At 47.5% G+C, this 18591-nt stretch overlaps 1 protein-coding gene across 1 annotated transcript; it reads left to right on the top strand.

The window, feature by feature from the left end:
• The first annotated feature begins 4057 nt into the window (after positions 1-4057).
• On the top strand, positions 4058-18337 carry STYXL2 (serine/threonine/tyrosine interacting like 2). The gene is made up of 5 exons (XM_065423184.1): positions 4058-4167; positions 10686-10780; positions 11608-11839; positions 14006-14223; positions 15528-18337. Exons 1-5 carry the CDS (start codon positions 4058-4060, stop codon positions 18335-18337), a joined length of 3465 nt encoding a protein of 1154 aa, XP_065279256.1.
• The last annotated feature ends 254 nt before the right edge of the window (positions 18338-18591 follow it).

Genomic DNA, 18591 nt, shown 5'->3' with positions numbered 1-18591 from the left:
CCTCAATCCTTTTTCACTTGCTCTTTCGACTCTGCCCATCTTCCCCACCCCCTTCAGCTAGATTGACAAACTGGTTCACTACTAGAGATAGAAATCTCTTGCTGTTCTCTACCTGAGGGAATGTATGTTATGAACTTGTCCTACCCTCTCAGGCAAATAAACCACCTTTCCTGGTCTCTGCTGATTGATAGGTACACAAAGGAAATGACGAGTTAATCCAAAGGGCCAGGTAAAAGAGCACTTAGAGCGATCTGTACAGTAACAAATAACCATGGCAGATAAAAACGGATTAATTTAAAAAAAATAACCCTTTTTATTGTATTACTGTTTAATTTACATTAGACTTTTATTTAAACCAAATATTTTTCATTTAAATTAAATACATTTTTATTTTAAAAATTAATTATTTAAATTTAAAATTATGGCAGATATGTTCTGGCCTGAATTTACTATAATCTATTGATTTCAATTATGTAAAAAATTATATTCAAGTAGTACATACTTGTTGCTGAAATTTTAAAGAAAGTCAAACCATTGAACCATTGTAAATCACTGGCTAAGCACCTGGAACTAGACTTCGTTGAAGTGCTACGCCAGCTTTTGACAGCAGTAGCCTCTTCTGCAGGTGCAGAGAGAACGTTTGTTTTCTTCATTTCAGTTTATTCAGCTAGTTCAGTTCAGTTATTAGTCCATTCAAAGTTAAGCTACCAGTTGGAAGTTGAACAAGCTGAGAAGTTTTTTTACTCTTCTAATTGATTCATAAAATTGAGGTATGAGAGGATGAGATCTACTACCTCCAAAATCTAGAAGGACATCATGACCAGAAACAGAAACAATCAGTTCAATTCACTAACTACAAATAATACTTCCCTTGTTTAATAAATCAGTTAGTTTTAAATGCAAAACTGGTTTTGATTAACTTACTTTTTTCTTATATATCCTAGTTTTATTTAACTAATAAAAAGTTTAAAATGCTGTTTTTGTGCATTTTTAATTGAATTCCATTTTCCAGCCAAATGCAGCTTAACACAAAGCACAAGCAAAAAATTAATCATCATTCAGTAAATAAGAAACATATTCATCATTTTCTAACATCATAAAAAGGTAAAAATTAAGAATCTGAATAAACATATGTTGAGCTCTATAACTGCTTAAATACATGTGTATAGAGTGTCATCCTGGTTAGCCAGAAAGAAGTACCAAATTTAGTGTAAAGGCTATATTTAGTTGCAAATCAACCTACTACTGGGGATGTAGAGGTTCCATTGGGTACAGAGCTGGTTTGTGTGCTTCTAGGCAGTGTTTCTCAAATACGGCCACCATGGCCGCATGCAGCCCCCAGGGGCTTTTCTTGTGGCCACAGCCTCCTGGGCTGTGATTGACGGGGAATGGGGGCCAGCAAAGCAGTGGCTCCTTCCCCAGGGCTGCTTGAAGGGGTTGGTCCCTACCCCGTTCCGGAGCCACAAACACTGTAGGAGCAGGCAACCAGTGTGAATTCCCCACCTTCACAGGTGCGGTGGGGCTCGGGCTTCAGGTTTCTGCTTCGGGCTTCTGGGATGGTGGGTGGCAGGCTCTGGCCACGCGGCAGCTGGCTCTGTCCTCCAGCTGCAGGGTTTTGGGCTCCATCCCTGGACTCACCCCCCCCACCATCACCTCAACCCCCACTGCCTCCTCCAGCCCCCCCTTGCCCCTGGTCCCCCTGCCTCCTTACCCACCTCCTCATCCAGGGCTTAATTTGTCCCCCAGCATGCCAGGGCTGAGTAAGTCTGCTGTGAAAAGTGATATTAACAAATATACAAATATCACTTTTCACAGGAGCAGACTTACTAACTAGCAATCTAAAAAAAAAAATCAAAACATGCCAAGCACCTTATTTTTGTTTCTTTTCTGCTTAGGTCCAGTAAAGAATAGAGACAACTGTACATTATTTTTATTATTGAGTCTGCAAAAAAAACCTACATACATAAATTACAATGATCTGGACTTGTATATATTCATATTTATTTGTTTTTCCTAAAGTTAATTAAGTATTTTAGGAAAAATTCTCAGAGCGGCCACCAGCAAGAGTTGATGGCTGCACTCTGAGGCCACCAAAAAATATGTTGTGAGAACCCGTGAAGGGACTGGATATGGAGGTTTTCTTGTTAAGAGGAGAGGGGAAACTGCCATTCACCCCCACATGAGCCCTAATGGAGAGGGAGCCATTCTGATACCACAGAGTTCCCAGTCAGCATGAAGCAGCTGATCATACGCTGCACTGCAGCAAGGCACCAGCATTTCAGACACCTCTGGTGGGGTTCCAGTTATCTGGGGGCTCCCTGTGGGTGGAATTATGGATGTTCTCTGGGCCTCTTCTGTGAGAGGAAAATCCAAGCAAGAAAATATGAGGAGATTCAGCCCCCAGCATGGGAAGAGTTAAAAGTTTGACCAAGTGCTGTCTATGAGGCACTGAATTCCTTTCCCATGCGACCCAGCAGCCAGTGTGGGGCAGACCCTATATTTAGAAAGCTGCTAAAGGTTTGGTGCTGACAGTTGTCCTGCCCCTTAGAGAAGAAGTCGCAGAGAGAGAGGAAGGGCGGCTGATCTCTCGCTCTATCTGCGTCCCCTGCCGAGTTTCCTGCCCCATCCACTGGGCTCCGTCGCTGAGCCTAAGACGGGGAGTGACCATTCTGCTGTCAGGAGAGCTCCAGACACAGACGGTAAGTGCCATTTCCTCACATCTTTGCTTCCCATCTCCCCGACTCTATGAGCGGCAGCAACGTCAGCCCTTGTTTATGGGACATGGCTGCATTGATATCTGAGACCAGCTGCCATGGGATATCTGAGCCCTTGGGGCTGGAATAGGACAGACACTCCCTGAGTGAGAGCCAGAAGTCACTCTGTGAAGCTTGAGGAACTGGCTGCTGCTTCTCCAGGTTCCCAACCAAATAATATCACCCCCCCACACACACACACACACACTCCACTGCACGCTGGCAGAGGCTGGTATCATGGGCCCATGGCAAAGGCCTCCTGAGGGTGAGTCCTGGGGTTTAAAGTTGGTCAGAATCAAGGGTTTGGCCTTGATCCTTTGCAGTGTTTGGTTATGAGGACGGTAGGCCTCATATTCCCCACCCTCATTTTCTTCAGTCTCCATGTCCAGCCCCCCATACTTAGCTGGATGAGGCCCCTTCTAGTGCAGTGGCCTTCAAACTTTTTACCTCACGCCACCCCCACCCCGGAGCCAGGGCCATGGCTCTGGTGGTGGGGGTGACGCAGAGAGGGATAAGGAGGCTGAGGCTGGGGCCACAGCTGGGGGCGGGAGCAGAGCCTTGGCTGGGGGCCAAGGCCAGCAGCCGGGGCACTGGCCGCAGGGCCAGCAGCCGGGGCACCAGGCGCGGAGCCCCGGGCATGCAGCCAGCAGCCAGGGCCAGGGCCAGGAGAGGAGCTGGGTGGCGCTCCCTCCCTGCCCCTCTGTGGGGGATGGACCAGGCTCCAGCCGTGCCCCCTAGGATTCCTCCACGCTCCCCTAGGGGGGCATGCCCCACAGTTCAGGCACCTCTGTTCTAGTGTCTATTAGCAGGGCTGAGCTGTGTGGAAGGAGATAGAGTTTCTGCACAGCCACCCAAGGCCCTTCCTCCTTCCTGGCCCCCATGTCTGTTTGCTCCTTCTCTGCACAGTTCCCCAGCCCCTGCCAGCCAGGAAGGTGTTCATGCCACTTCTGTAATAATGGTCTGCAATGCAAAATCATTGTGTTACCACCACAGCGCAGGGCATGGGGAATGCCCTGCCTGCAGCCTGCCCAGCCTAGGGTTGCCACCTGTGAGGTACAAAAAAGCAGGACATCCAGGATGGTCCTGAGCCCATAAAACTGCGCAGCTGGCAGTGTGTGCTGAGCACCCTTACAGATTTCCTGGGACAGCTACCTCACAAAAGGATTATCCTGGGAAAATTTGGACAGGTGGCAGCCAACGCCTTGCCTGAAGGGGTTTTCCTGAGTGCAGTGCTTATGCTTGTTGTATTCTTATTTCCCTCTCCCTGCCATCTCCCCACCTCCTTCAGATCCTCAGAGCTGGCCATGGCAAGTGGCAAGGACTCAGACAGCGAGCAGGTGGTACCAGATGAAGAGGATAGGCCAGACGTGAAGGCAGTGCAGGCCCGCTACCTCCGCAGCCCCTCCCCCAGCCAGTGAGTGTATTTGCCACAGGAACTGCCATGGCTTCCTGACTGCATGTAACAAATTGCTTCCCCTTCCTCCCCTACCCCACTCATACCCATCCTACTCAGATCAAGAACATAGCCTCAGACTTCCCTCTCCTCTAAGAGGCAGGGATTTAGAATACCAGCATAGGCCATACTGGGTGACGGGGGGAGACGCTGTGGGGATGGAGCTCATGTGTTATTTATCCCATTCAGTCATCTTAGATCACAGAGAGAGAGAGAGAGAGAGAGAGAAAAGCATTATTGGGAGGAAGCATTATTGCTTTCCCACTCCTTATACTCTCCCTCCTCCTGTTAATTTGCAAAATTCCTATTGGCTTTTAAATCCAAGTATGTTGGGACCCAGGCTTTTGATTCAGCCCATTATATGGATTTGCAAACCCCGTGTGTGGATTTTAACCCCCCAGAGATTGAGGCTACTTGGATTTTGGGTTTTGGTTCAGGCCTATCTCTCACAGGAGGGCTGGGAACAAGGCAGGAGGATGCCACTTACAGGGCAGCAAAAGTTGGGCTTCTGCCAGTTTTAAGGTGTCTTTTAGTCAAAATAAGTGTGATGAGGTTTTTTTGTTTTTTTTAGTGCCTGCTTCTTAATGCAAAATTCCTGACAGGATTTCCCAGAAACTTTCAAACTGCACCTGGGGCAGGAAGTAGGGAGCAATGGAAAGATTCTGCCAAAAAGGAGATATTTTGGGGCATGTGGTTGTATGCAAATGGGGAAGACGTGGTTTCCATTAACAGCCTTAACCATGAGGTTTGCTACCAGCAACAGCTAGAATGTTTGCTTCGTTTTATTGTATTCATTCATGCAATTTTCTGGGCTCATGTGCGATATAATCATGTAGAAATATCGCCTAATGACCACCTCTCTCTCCTCCTCCTCCTCTCCTCCTCCTCCTCACCTGATCAGCCATTCAGACTGAACAGAACCACCTCCTTCACTTATTACCTTTTCTGCCATCAGTACCAAATGCCACAGTTAAAGTTGCAGAGACACTTCCATTCAAACGGCTACAAGCTGCCCTCCCAGGATCAGGGCTTGTAACCCACACACCTCCTGGGTGTGGTGTTCTGTCCCATCTAGTGGCACCGAGACCACGGGGGGGGGGAGAGAGAGAGCGAATGAGATGTGCTCTATAGCCTTAACTAAGAGTCATATGGCTTTTGGCTCATGCACTAAGCTCCAGAGGTCCCAGGTTCAATCCCGCCTGCAGATGGCCCGGATCTGTCAGTGTTATACGCCCTACTGGAATCCGGCCCTGCTCCCTTCCTGCTGGTCAGTGATGCTGGCCAGTCAGGGGAAGGGCAGTAGCTGGAGGAACTGGAAGGGGGCTCTCAGGAGGAGAATGTCCACGGAGCTATTCAAGTGGTGGCAGCAGCACAGAAATTCCTGCGACCTATTGGCAGTACCTCAGGACCATCACAACTCCCCCTTGAAGCCAGCACTAGGAGCAGTACTCACACAAGCACTTGAGGCACCAGCACACCCCTGCGAAGGACTCCAGTGCAGTCACTTTATGGTTTTGTTTTGTTGAGATGTGTGACGGGGTGGACTAGGTCCAGCGGCTCCCTGTTGGAAGCCTCAGGGCCCTGTCATACCCCATCCCAGAGAGGAGAGTGGCCTAGAGTTGGTTGTAGGGAAAGCAGACAATCAAAGGGGCTGCAGGAGTGGCCAATCAGGCGCCAGGAGGGCTATATAAAAAGGAGTAGCAGAGATAGAGTTGGTCAGTCAGTTGCTGCCTGGAGCTGGCAGAGAGAGGACTGAGTTCATGGCTGGCTGAAAGAGCAGCAGGACCACAGACCGCTCAGTATGGGCAGGGACCAGCGGAGCTAAGAAGGAGTTCCCGGCTGGCTGCTGGGACTGGGAAAGGTCTGAGCCCAGGGAGGGCTGCAAGAAGACAGTGTCTCCAGGGAGGAAGCCCTGAGAGTATGTCCCCATATCAAGGTCGGAAGAAGGTAAAGACTGTATACCCCAGAAGGGGTTTGTACTCTTCCACCGACAGACAGCGTGTGTGACTTGTCCAGAAGGCCAAGTCACTGAAGACCTGCCTAAGAAACCATTAACCCAGGAGGGGGTGCTTGTGCTACCCCGTTCCACAAACTGAGTGATTGTAGGCATGCACTTGATCAAGGGGCACTTGTGAGAGGCAGGTAACACCCTGTTATAGCACCACAAACGGAGAGATTGCAAGTACATGCACTCTACCAGGAGGGTGCTCGCAAGAGGCGGGTGCCAACCCTGTTACAAGGTGTTTCAGAAGTGGGTGGTGTTTTGGCAGTGAGTGGAGCTTCACAGTATCACCACTCTTTTTGTCCAGGCTAACCCCAGCCCAGGACAAACCCAGGGGATTCAACTTGTGCCCCAGGCACCATGCAGGTTAACTTGGATTGTTAAAGACACAACTTGTCCAGCAGCAGCAGGAGGAGTTTGAGTCAGCACAGAGGGGGAAGAGGATGTGGTTAGTAATACCAAATGATTCCTTCCCCTACAAACTCCCCAGCCCTAATAGTAAGGAACCATTCCAGGAGGTGACGGGAGAATTTAATCTTCTTACCTATCCACTGGGAAATCTGTTCAGAGCCTGGCCTATAATGTAGACTGTAAAGCCATCCCCTCAGCTTGGGTCTCTGGGTGCCCCTAGCAGCACAGCTCTCTTTGGAGACGATACCATTGTCTGTGGCTCCAACAGCCATGCCCCATTCCTCCCTTTCAAACAGACTGCAGGCCTGGACATTCCACCACACACATGGATTTCCACAGCAAAAGCTGAGCTCTGCAGAGGGGAACATGCTACATGCAGTGGCTACTACCCTGCTCTTCTCCCTCCTTACTCCCAGAATCACACTTAGATTTGTGGAGCCTTCTGCAAATCCCTCTTCTGCAGATGTTGTGGGGTTTCCCGCCCACTTTTGTTCCTCACCGCTCTGTGTAGCTAACAGGAGTGGGTGCCCTTAAATTCCCTGTCCGTAGTTGCTCATCAAGATTCTCTCCACAAATACTGGTTTGGGCTGAGACGCCACATGCTTGGTGTCAACCTGGAGGGGAATTTGGGGACCAAGCATGTGCAAAATCTGTTCAGACAGTCTTGACTGAGGGGAGAGGAAGGGTAATACACTTTCCCACTGTCAAAATTTGGTGCAGTTGTGGCCCCCGCCCTCCACCACGTCCCACCTCCATCTAATTATATCAGCTGAGGTCTGAACTCTCCAACTCTTTCTGCAGCAACCCATCACACTGCACAGTCCTTCCTGCCTGCCCCAGTCTCCCCAGCTGCTCCTGAGTTTGGAATGATGCTGTCCACCTCCCCTCCCATGGCCAGTTATTATGGGAACCAATTTAATCCATGCAGCCAGGCTGGTGTGTGCAGAAGCCTGAGATGTCCAGGCCTTCTCATGGAGGAAGAGGAAACAGCTACCAATTCAAGTTAGAGAGAGAGAGTGTCTCCACAGTAGGATTTCTAACCCCAATGCCATGCTGGGCCCTGAGGACCAGAGTGGGGCACAGGGGACAAGCTTCCCTGGGGTTTTATCCTTTACTTGCTCACAATGAACTCAGCATGTCTTTCTTTAATATATTCTTTGTATATAAATCTATTCCTGGTGAAAGGTGTAGGATTGACAGCTCTGGAGATTTATGCCCTCTATTTATCCATTGAACAAGTACAGCACCAGCAGAATAAGCTTCCTCTATACTAGCCCCTGTGGAAGTAACCCAGAGTGACCTCCTCCAGGGATGAGAGGGGAGCTCAGTATAGATGACCTGTTCTGTCCTTGACACCTCTGTTGAGACTATCAACAAGGCAGTTATCAGCAGTTTCAATGGAGGCTTTTTTATGTGGCTACCTGTCCCCTGGGAATGGAATCGAGGCCCCAAACTTATTTCACATAGTTCACAGAACCACTATGATTATATTAACGAACCTTTAATTCATTTTCCATTGACAATCAAAGGAGCACATTTTTGTTTGCAAAAATGTTCACAGGCAGAGAATGGGTCACAAATACTCATATAAATGTGTATTCAAATGAGGGCAGATTTTTAAAGGTATTTAGGTGCCTAGTGAGATTTCCAAAAGCAACTGGGTGCTTAAAACTCATTGATTTCAATGGGTGTTAGATACCTAGATGCTTTTGAAAATCCCACTAGGCGCCTAATTAACTTTGAAAATCTGGTCTTGAATGTACAAGCGGCCATCATGAAAACTGTTGGTGGGGTTGGTAATTGTCCAACTAGAGATCAGAAACAATACCATGTGACTTGATTGACCAAACACACAGTGAATGTCAAATTATGATGCAGTCACTGTGGTGAGTAGTTTGCAAGAGATCCATAGCCTGCCATCTGATCTCTTAAACCATCCATCAAATAATCTGGAAGAACAATCACATCTATAAAAGTCAAATAGTGTTTGCAGATGATTTGTGAACAGAAAAAGGGCCAAAATCGCAGCACCATTTGTTCTGAATTCTTCACCAAACTCTAGTCAGAAGCCACCCTTCATATAAAAGCAGAGAAGCAGCCTTGGAGTAGCTGTGTCTGGAATGACACTCAGATATTAGTGATGAGGGAGGTACAAGAATTTATATGGAATAAAATGGATGTTTATGACTCTCTTTCTATCCCCAGATAGCGCCATCTATCTAGCAGTGGATCTCCAAGCCACTTGGGATACATTACTCCTGGGAGAATTCTGTACAAAAAAATTAAAAATTCTGCTCACAATATTTTGAAATTCTGTAAAATTCTGCATATTTTATTTGTCAAAATAACACAGTATAATCACACCAATTTTAATTATTTTGGTAATTTATTTCAAAATACCTGTCAGCAAATATGTCTAACAATACAGACAACAAAAAAGATTCAGGAAATGTTTTTTGACAAATAGATTCCTTACTAGGCATATTAATACAGAACTCTTGAGTAATAATTCATTTAAACTACAATACAGAACCATATTTCCCACACCCCTCAAAAGCAGTGTAGGGAGTTATGGGTAATGGAGGAGCTAAGAGAGAGAGAAATAATTCCTGGAAAGGAGCATGGGTGTGAATTTGGAAGGTTGTTGGGTATGGATGGGAAAAGTATGGAACAGGGTTTTTTTGGGGAGTCAGAGAAGGATTATTAGGGAACTTCCCCCATGCAGACCCTGACTGACCCCTAGCTTCTCCCATTCAGTCAGGCACATCTGCCCCTGTCCCTATGTGTCCTTGTACCCCATCCACCTTTGTCCTTCCACTCCCACTCAGACACCCATTCCCCCTCAGCCAGCCCCCTCCCCCATCCCCATCTGTCCCTGCACCCCCTCCCCCGTCTCCATGTGTCTCTGTGTCCCCACTCAGCCACCCCCATTCCCCCATGTGGCCCTGCACTCCCTTCCCATCCCCATGTGACCCTGCACCTCCCTCTCTCCTATCCCCATGTGTTTCTGTGCCCCCATTCAACCACCCTCCTTCCCCCATGTGGCCCTGCATCCTACTCCCCCAATGGCCCTGTGCTTCCACTCCCATTCAGCCCCTGCCCCTGTCTGTGACCCCCAGCAACCCCATGTGCCCCATGTTGTCTGTCTCCTGACCTCGCCCAAGAGGTGCTGTGAAGAAGGCACTGCAGGCTCTTTCTCTTCCCTGTCATAGCTGGGGCTAGCCAGGAGCGGCTGCTCTGTTTTAGCATCACAGTGCCCTCTGGTGGGCAAAAGGCAGAACTTCAGCAACTTTCCAGCAGAAGCTATTTGCTGCTGAAAAAAATAAAAATATGCGTGGCACATGAATTATGCACACGCACAGTGGTGAAAAATCCCCCAGGAGTAATACATCTACGCAGCTAGCAGGAGCCTGCAGCAGTGAGTCTCAGAGTCCAAGTCTATAGACTCTGGCTCCTGGGGCTTGTGCTACTACGCTAAAATAGCTGTGTAGACATTCGGGCTGGAGCCTGGGCTCAGAAGCCATGATAGTGGGATGCTCTTTAATCTATAGAGCCAATCTCTAGTGCCACCTTCTACTATAACTAATGATAAATAAGAAGTGATTTTCAAGCAAAAAAGCTAGCTGTGTGGATGTACCCTTCAATTCTCCTTCACATGAATAACCCATCTAACAATCCCATCCCACCCACCTACCTGCAGTCCTCCTTTGCAGGAACTCCCTCTCCAGGTCTGTTCTTCTGCAGTCTCTTTCCACTGACTGCAGATCCTCATTGCAGGCCTCACTCTTACCCACTTGCTGCCACATAGCCCCTCATTCCTACCTCCAAATCCTCTCCCATAGGATCCCCCACCACCTCTTGCAGACATCCTTTGGATGCTAGAGATCTGTTCCAAAGGCACTTGTCACACCGTCCAAGGGGGAGTATCTTTCCCTCCATCCCTCATAAGGTCCTCTGTCTGCCCTCCCTGCTGCTCCCTTCTGAAATGGTTGAGAAGGGAAGCAATACCAGAGGTGCAGGGCAGATGAGGAAGTGTTTGTCTAATACCAATATCATTGACTGGCAGGTATTCAGTGATATCAGACACAGAGACAGAAAGCATCTTCATGGAGCCTATCCACCTGTCCTCTGCAGTAGCTGCTAAACAGATAATCAATGAAGGTAAGCGGATCAAAGGGGCAGGGTAAGTAAGAAAGACTTTGGTTGCACTTGGTTAGCCTCTTTCATGTGGGGATCTTAAAGTGCTAAACAAACTTTCATGAAGCCTCATAACCCTCCCCCTCCACCATGAGGTAGAGAGGTTATCTCCATTTTACATACCATTACACAGACATGTTTGGAGACTTGCCTTAAAGTCACATAGTGAGTCAGTGGCAGAGTCATAGAATACAGTGAAGGAGTCCTGATTCATAGCTCCCTGCTCTAACCAGGGGCACCGGAACGGGGGTGGAGGGGGCAGGGGTCCATGGCCCCCTCACTTTTAAAAGTGGGAGGACTATGCCCTCCGACTTTTTACCAGCCGTAAGGGCAAGCAATGGTGGAGAGGTGGCAGAGAGGAGCGAGCAAGGGGCAGGGTCTTGGGGAGAAGGGGCAGGGCAGGGGCAGGGTCTCGTGGAGAAGAGGGGGTGAGGCCCTGGTTTGGGCACTGGTCCCCCCCACACACAATGTTAGGGCGCTTCCACAGGTCCTGGCTCTAACCACTGGGCAAGCTCCCTTCCCCATATGCTTGGGATTAGAATGAGACTTTCCCAGACTCCTTTTCACTTGTAACCTTAGCCAACCTAGATCTACAAGGGATGAAAGGAAAGGTTACTGTGCTCAGTCCCCTATTAACTGCCCTGAGGCTACTGCCTGAGTGCACACATGCACACATTTCAGACTGGGTGGGTGGACACTGTTGAACAAAGTTAAGAAGCCCCCAGGATTGTTCCAGGGAGAAAGAATAGTGAATTCTTCACATGCTTTGAGTGACAGTCAGCTCATTCCAGAGCTGAAGACAAAGGAGGTTAAAGTGGATTCAGTTTGTCCGGGGATGTTGGAGTCTGCAGAGCAGCTGCTGGTGGAGGACCTGTACAACCGAGTTAAAGATAAGATTGATGACACCAGCTTGTTCAACACACCGTGTGTGATGGACTTGCAGAGGGCACTCATGAAGGACAGGCTGGAGTCCCCCTGGGATCCTGTGGATGAAGTCTGGCCCAACGTCTTTATAGCAGAAAAGTGAGTATGAACTTTTGTCCTTGAGGTCGCACAAAATTCCTAGTGAAGGGTTTGATGGAGTCACTAAAGTCACCTCAGCATAATATATATTACATGTAATGCCTTTCATCCCCAGAGATCCAAAGACATTTTACAGTCTATGGCTTTGTCTTCACTACTCGCCGATCCGGCGGGTAGCAATCGGTCTATCGGGGATCGACTTACCGCGTCTAGTGAAGACGCGGTAAAATCGATCCCTGATCGCTCTGCCGTCGACTCCGGAAATCCACCTCGGCAAGAGGCGGCAGCGGAGTCGGCGGCAGCGCGGCAGCGGTCGACTTTCCCGCGTCCTCACCGCCAGGTAAGCCGACCTAAAATACGCAACTTCAGCTACGGTATTCACGTAGCTGAAGTTGCGTATCTTAGGTCGGACCCCCGCTGTAGTGTAGACCTAGCCTAAGTCTACAAAGATCACACTGCACTGAAAAGCAACCACTTCTGTGAAAAACCACAGCTTTTGCACCACATGTATTGACACTTCAGAACAGTTTAGGAAAGGAGGGGAAGAACACCATATCCAATTAAAAGCACCTAGGAAACTGTAAGCAAAATGAAATTACTGCAGTTGGAATTTGGCCCAGACACAGGAACGCCTATTCCTTTAAAAAGAGGGGGGAAATGCCATGCAATTTATTGAAGCCAGGTGGCCAGAGTCTCTTTTATGGCTCTTCCAAAAGACAGCACCTTCAGCAGCCTAGTGCTCCCTAGCATTGTGCTGGGCATTGGTTCAGCACTGAGAGGGAAGAGTGCTATCTAATGAATCACCAGTAATGTGTCCTGCAGCACCTTGCTTCTCTTTGAGCATCTCTCAAGTACTGAATATAAACTGCTAGAAGACCACTGAGAGGGTGCTACTCTTCTGGCTAATCTTAGAATAGAGGGAGGGAGGTTACTGTGTCTACAGACACCTCAGTCTCTTGGGCTGGACATATTGGACATTTGGGCTTGTCTTCTGTTCACCTAAATGGGATAGAAACCCTACTCTAAGCTGCTGAGTTGGCCCTATCTCCTGCTCCTATCTCATTTTCACCATTCACAGATCTTGACAGCCTGTGTTGCTACTCACTGTTCTATAGTCTGTATTAGCCATTTGAGAGACAGAGAAGTCAGGTGGTTGGGTGGAAAGGGTAAACTTGTGTGTCCATATCAGTGTCTATGAAGCAGAGACAGCCCAACAGATAGAATATTCCTTTAAGCAGAGGTCAGGTTGGGAAGGGTTGCACCAAGTTGGTGACTGGGTACTTCTGCCTGGCAGCCACTGTTTTGTGCTCCAGAATCTCAGCTTTTATTTAAGAGTCTCTGGCTCTTATGATTGCAAAGGAAGCTTCAAAATGTGAACAGAGTCTAACCAATCCCCTGCTGTGCCTGAGTCTGGAGAGAGCCTGAAATAATAGCTCTAAGAGATGTGAACTCTCTTATGTATCTCAATGGGGAGTCAGCTTTGAAGAATACCTATGGCAACACACATGTGAATATCATTAATTATTATATTACTAATCAAAGCTTCCAAGAAAGGAGAGGGACTATCATATGATGAAGATTTGCATAGTCTACTGAGAGTGTAATCTCATTTTGGAGTCATGAGTGGGTGGTGGAATCATGAGTGGGTGGAGCTTCAGTTGTGGCAGGAGCTTGAGAGAGTATCCTCACACAGTGTTTTTTCCGATCTGTCCCTGAGTTTAAGGACAAAGGGAAAGTCCCTGCATGGGAATCTATCTAAACTGTTGCAAGGTCAATCTGAGTGCACCAGTCATACATGTTAAAGATCTCGTCTTCAATATCATGCACCTTTTCTTGCCCTTAGATTGTTCAGAGCTCTGGTACACACCTCTCAGCCAAAACCCTGTTCCTTTTCTAACCCCTCAGATTGCAAAGGACCTTTGTAGATATCCTTCCACCGCATTCACTGGGCTGGCAAAGAGTTAAATCCAGCTTGGCTTGCCACTCTCCATGCCCCATTGTGTTCATTCTGTTCTGTTCTTTTTCCGTTTTAATCAAGCCATGGTTACCCTCTTACTGACATCTCCCCTTCTAACACCACCTCTGCTGGCCCCCTGGACAATGGACTGGCTCTCTCCAGCCTCAGAACAGGAGCCAACTTCTAATATTGCTTTCTCTTCTTTGGAGGAGTGTTGCAGTGAACAAAGGCCGTCTGAAGAGGCTTGGGATCACTCATATCCTGAATGCGGCTCACGGTACCGGCGTGTACACAGGGCCAGATTTCTACAATGGTTTGAATATCCAGTACTTGGGCATTGAGGTGGATGATTTCCCAGAGATGGACATTTCCAAACACTTTCACCAGGCTGCGGAGTTCCTTGATGAAGCACTGCTGACATACAGAGGTAAGATAAGGAGATCGGGCTAGTTCCTGGAAACTTGGAAATCCAGTGATGCGGGAGGCATTACAGAGAATATTTTGGACCAGATTTCTAGTTGCCCTTTGACTCCATTGTATATGGCAGATGGAAGGCTCCTGGTGAATACCTTAGGCCTAGTTCTACACTGCCCCCACAGAAGGCCCAGCATATCAAGTGTGACTATTGCAATAATATCCAGCTATTGTTCAAGGCTATCTGCTGCTATGTCCTGTATGCTAAGTCCTCACCTTTGCTAGATTATCTACTACAGAACAGTAGGGGTCACTGTACTATTGAAAGACAAAATGGGTAATGCGTTTCTAGGTGGTTATAGCCAAAGTCCTGCATGCTCTGTTGGACCTAAATTCTATGGCAACACACCCGATGGCCTGGTTATTTCTATGGAACTCTAGTATAGCATTCTGGAAATTCTGTAGCAATATCAGCTAAAATTAAAAATAGAGATTTTAACTGAATTAAACATGAAAATGAATACTACAGTCAGTCTACCTCTACCGTGGTCTTCAGTATCCCTTGTGTTATTTATTTTCATACTAAATTCACTTAATTTTATTCTGCCCTTACATTTTGAATGTGCTGCTAATTTTTGTGTTGACAACGTAACTACATGGCAAAAGGTCTCAGTAGGAAAAGCTGGTGAGCTAATAGGAGGCAGCTGGGGCTTCTGGCAAGTAGGAATTTGTGAGAGGCAGTTTGGGATAGTAGGGGAAGTTGAATGTTTCAGCTGGTAAAACATCAATAGTGAAATAGCTGACACTTTAGATTTGCTTCGCTGGGTTTCAGAGTGAATAGCACATTGATATACATGGGATAAATGGGAGAAGTTCAAACATTTTACATCTGGGGAAACTGAGGCACAGTGCAGCTAAGTGACTTAGACAAGGTCACACAGCAAGTCAAGAGTATTGTAAGGCTCGACTCACTAATGTTTGTAAAGTGCTTTGAGATTTTTTGATTAAATGCACTACATAAGTACAAACTATTAATACAATTTCTGTAGTTAGCTTATTTTAAAATGTGCCCATCCACAGTTTGTGGCACATGTACACATGTTACTTGGTATTATTTTGATTGTCTCAAATTTTAATTAAGGTAAATCAGAAAATAAAACAGAAAAAAATACTTAACATCGGTCTGAGCTAAACTGCAGTGAAATCAAGAAATCCATTAACATCAATGGACTTTGGATCAGGCCCTATGGGATGCATTGCAGATTAATCTTGTAGGTTGTTGAAAGCATCTGACACTTTTATATTTCATACCTGTAGGTAAAATCCTGGTAAGCAGTGAAATGGGAATCAGTCGCTCGGCTGTGCTGGTGGCTGCTTACCTGATGATCTTCCACCACATGACCATCTTAGAGGCCCTAATGACTATAAGGAAGAAGCGTGCCATTTACCCCAATGACGGCTTCCTGAAACAGCTCAGGGAGCTCAATGAGAAGCTGCTGGAGGAACGAGAGCAAGAAGACGCTGGGGATGATGATGACACAGCCAGCCAGAGTTCTGTCATCGAAGCAGGGACCCATTCCCTGCTGTCTGGAGTGGAGGTCTCTGGGAGTGTCATGGGAGCCAAAGTGCACTCCATCACGGTAGAGGAAGAGGATACCACCAGCATTCTGGGAAGTGTTATGAGTTCTTCATCCATGGGAAAAGCTAGCTTGGTTTCCAAACAGCCCACTCTGATCAGTGAGGAGGAGGAGGAACAGCTGTATGAGGAATGGAGGAAGAAGCAAGGCCTGCCAGCAAGAGAACCACCAAATCAAGATGTGGAAAGCACACCTCCAAAACTTCCAGATCAGGGAGAAGAGGAATGTGAGGAGAATGTGGAACAGATGATTCAAGAGTGGCAGAGTCGAAATGCAAAATATGAAAAGGAAGGTTATTGGCTACCCAGGGAGGAGGATGGAGTCTCCAACATGGGAGAAAGGCCGTATCCTTCAAGTGAACTGGGTGACGCGGAGAGTGTGAGCAGCCTTGACATCCGAACTCTGAAGCAACAACTGGAAGCCAGCAGCATCAACAGGCTGAGGAGGGGCCGCACAGACTCTATGTCTACGGAGAGCACCTGGGATATGTGGAACCAGAGGCTGCTGGAGATTGAGAAGGAAGCTGCTCAGAGATACCGTTCCAGGAATAAAAGTGGTGATGCTAGTCCAGAACCAGAGCCAGGAAGAAAGAGCAGAGATGTGGATGTGGAGAGTGTTGTTTCGGACACCAGCTCCTTTCATAACTTCTGCAAAAAGAACAAAGACAAGCTGACCCCTCTTGAAAGGTGGAAGATCAAGAGAATCCAGTTTGGCTTTCACAAGAAGGATTTAGAATCCTCTGTGTCCCCCAAGATGGATGATGGCAGCCAGCCAGTCGAGGAGGCAGCAGAAGAAGAGAAGGATCTATCAGATGTCAACCTGACAGCTTACCAGGCCTGGAAAATAAAACACCAGAAGAGGGTGGGCAATGAGAACAAGGATGATATTGTGGAGCTTGCCAAGGGCGAAGATTCTGCTTCAGCCAAAAGGAAGCAGAGGAGAATGGAGCTACTTGAACATTCAAAAAAGATCCTGGAAGAAAGCCAGTCCCTGTGCAGTTGGGAGACAGAGAGCGCAATGAGTGGGAGTATCCCGCTGTCATCTCTTTGGCCCTCAGCACCTTCCATAAGCGGTGCTGAGGATTCAGCTTCTTCACTGAGCATGCAGAGCAACCGTTCATCTTTACCTCAGAACAGAAGCAGTGCTGGGGCTATGCAGCCCCAAATGCCAGCTATACCTCTACCCAACATCCCAGTTGGCCCAGGTGATGCGATATCCATGGCCAGCATTCAGAACTGGATTGCCAGTGTGGTTAATGAAACCATTGCTCAGAAACAAAATGAGATAATGATGTTGTCCCACCCGCCCTCCACACTGGCCTCCAGCGTGAAGTCAGGTGACTTTGGCAGATGCCTCGATGATGACAAGGCCTCCCTTCTCAGTGCACAGAGTGGTTTGTTTGTAGCTAGCTCTCTGCTCCGCCAGAGGGACATGAGCGGTGCTGACACGCAGTCCATTCTGTCTTCCAATGCCTCAATGAGCGTGAGGACAGGAGGGTCTAGCTCCAGCATGAGGGTGACTCAAACAAGCAAGCCGCTGTACAGCCTCTTTGCAGATGACATTGACCTGAAAAAACTCAGCCGGAAGGAGAAGGAGATGCAAATGGAGATGAGAGAAAAAATGTCAGATTATCAAATCGAGAAGCTTGTCAGAGACAACAAGCGCAGCACTTTATTTAAGAAGAAGAAGGCCCAGGGAGAAGATGAAGAAGAGAAAGTCGAAGACAACACAGAGAACACAATAGGTGGCATTCGGTACCCCTTCCAAACAGATCTTGACAGAACTGATACAGCTTCTGCTTTCTCTGGTCAGTTTGCAAATACTGGTGCCATGAATTCAGAGGTGGACACCAATGTTAATAAGTGGCTGAGTGGCCTGAAAGCAGAAGGAAAGACATCATATCATGACCATGCTGAAAAGGCTAGAGAGAAATACAATAGATCATCCACTCTCAGAGAGGTGGACTCTGAAGCATGCAAGTATAACTTCTCCAGATCCCAAAGAGAAGAGACGAACAGTTCTTCTTCCTATCAGTGTAAAGGTGATTCACTGAGAACCACATCAAGATTTTCCTCTACCTCTGCAAAAGAGGACAAGGAAATGTACAAGTTCACACGAACAAAGGCCAGAGAGACAAGTTCTAGGGAAGAAAGCCCAGAGCCATCCTATGATTCTGAATCCCCAGGACCATCAACGCAGAGTCGAGTCAGATCCCGTCACTTGGAAAAATCTGAAGAGGAGTCTAGTTCCAACATGTCAGAATTTGGAGCAAAGAGAAAGTTCATTCAGAGTTTTTCAAAGTCTGAAGAGGACGGAGACAGAGAAGAGAAGGTGGAAGAAAGTGAAGAGAGGTTTGCATCAAGGCAATTCTCGCAGTACAGACGAAGCACCCACAAGGAAGAAGAAATGGATGATGATGCCATTATTGCTGCCTGGAGAAGCCGGCAAGAAGAAACTAAGGCAAAGCTCCGTCGAAGAAGAGAGGAATGACCGAGGACAAGGTTGTTAAGGCACCATCAGGACTGAAGTGGGGTCCCAGCCTCAGCAGGAGTCCCAGACACAGATGTCTCACCTGAATCACTCATCATTATATTTCAGATCATCCTTCATGATTTCCAGGGCACTGCTGATGTCCTGCAAGTTTTCTTCACCTTAATCAACAGACTTGGAGGAAGAAGGTTAATCATTTCAAGTGTTTGTGGTTTGTCAAAAAGAAGAAGCTTGTGCTAAATGATTAGGGTAGG

Source organism: Emys orbicularis, chromosome 1 (assembly GCF_028017835.1).
Source record: "Emys orbicularis isolate rEmyOrb1 chromosome 1, rEmyOrb1.hap1, whole genome shotgun sequence".
NCBI lineage: Eukaryota > Metazoa > Chordata > Testudines > Emydidae > Emys > Emys orbicularis.
The sequence above is the reverse complement of the archived record's forward strand: the minus strand, read 5'-3'. Positions and strand labels throughout refer to the sequence as shown.

Excerpts from the sequence above, each read along its gene's own strand:
- STYXL2 (XM_065423184.1), top strand. The coding sequence starts at position 4,058 with ATGGCAAGTGGCAAGGACTCAGACAGCGAGCAGGTGGTACCAGATGAA. Across the intron at positions 10,781-11,607 it reads TAAACAGATAATCAATGAAG|AGCTGAAGACAAAGGAGGTT; the intron begins GTAAGCGGATCA and ends AGCTCATTCCAG. Across the intron at positions 11,840-14,005 it reads AACGTCTTTATAGCAGAAAA|GAGTGTTGCAGTGAACAAAG; the intron begins GTGAGTATGAAC and ends TCTTCTTTGGAG.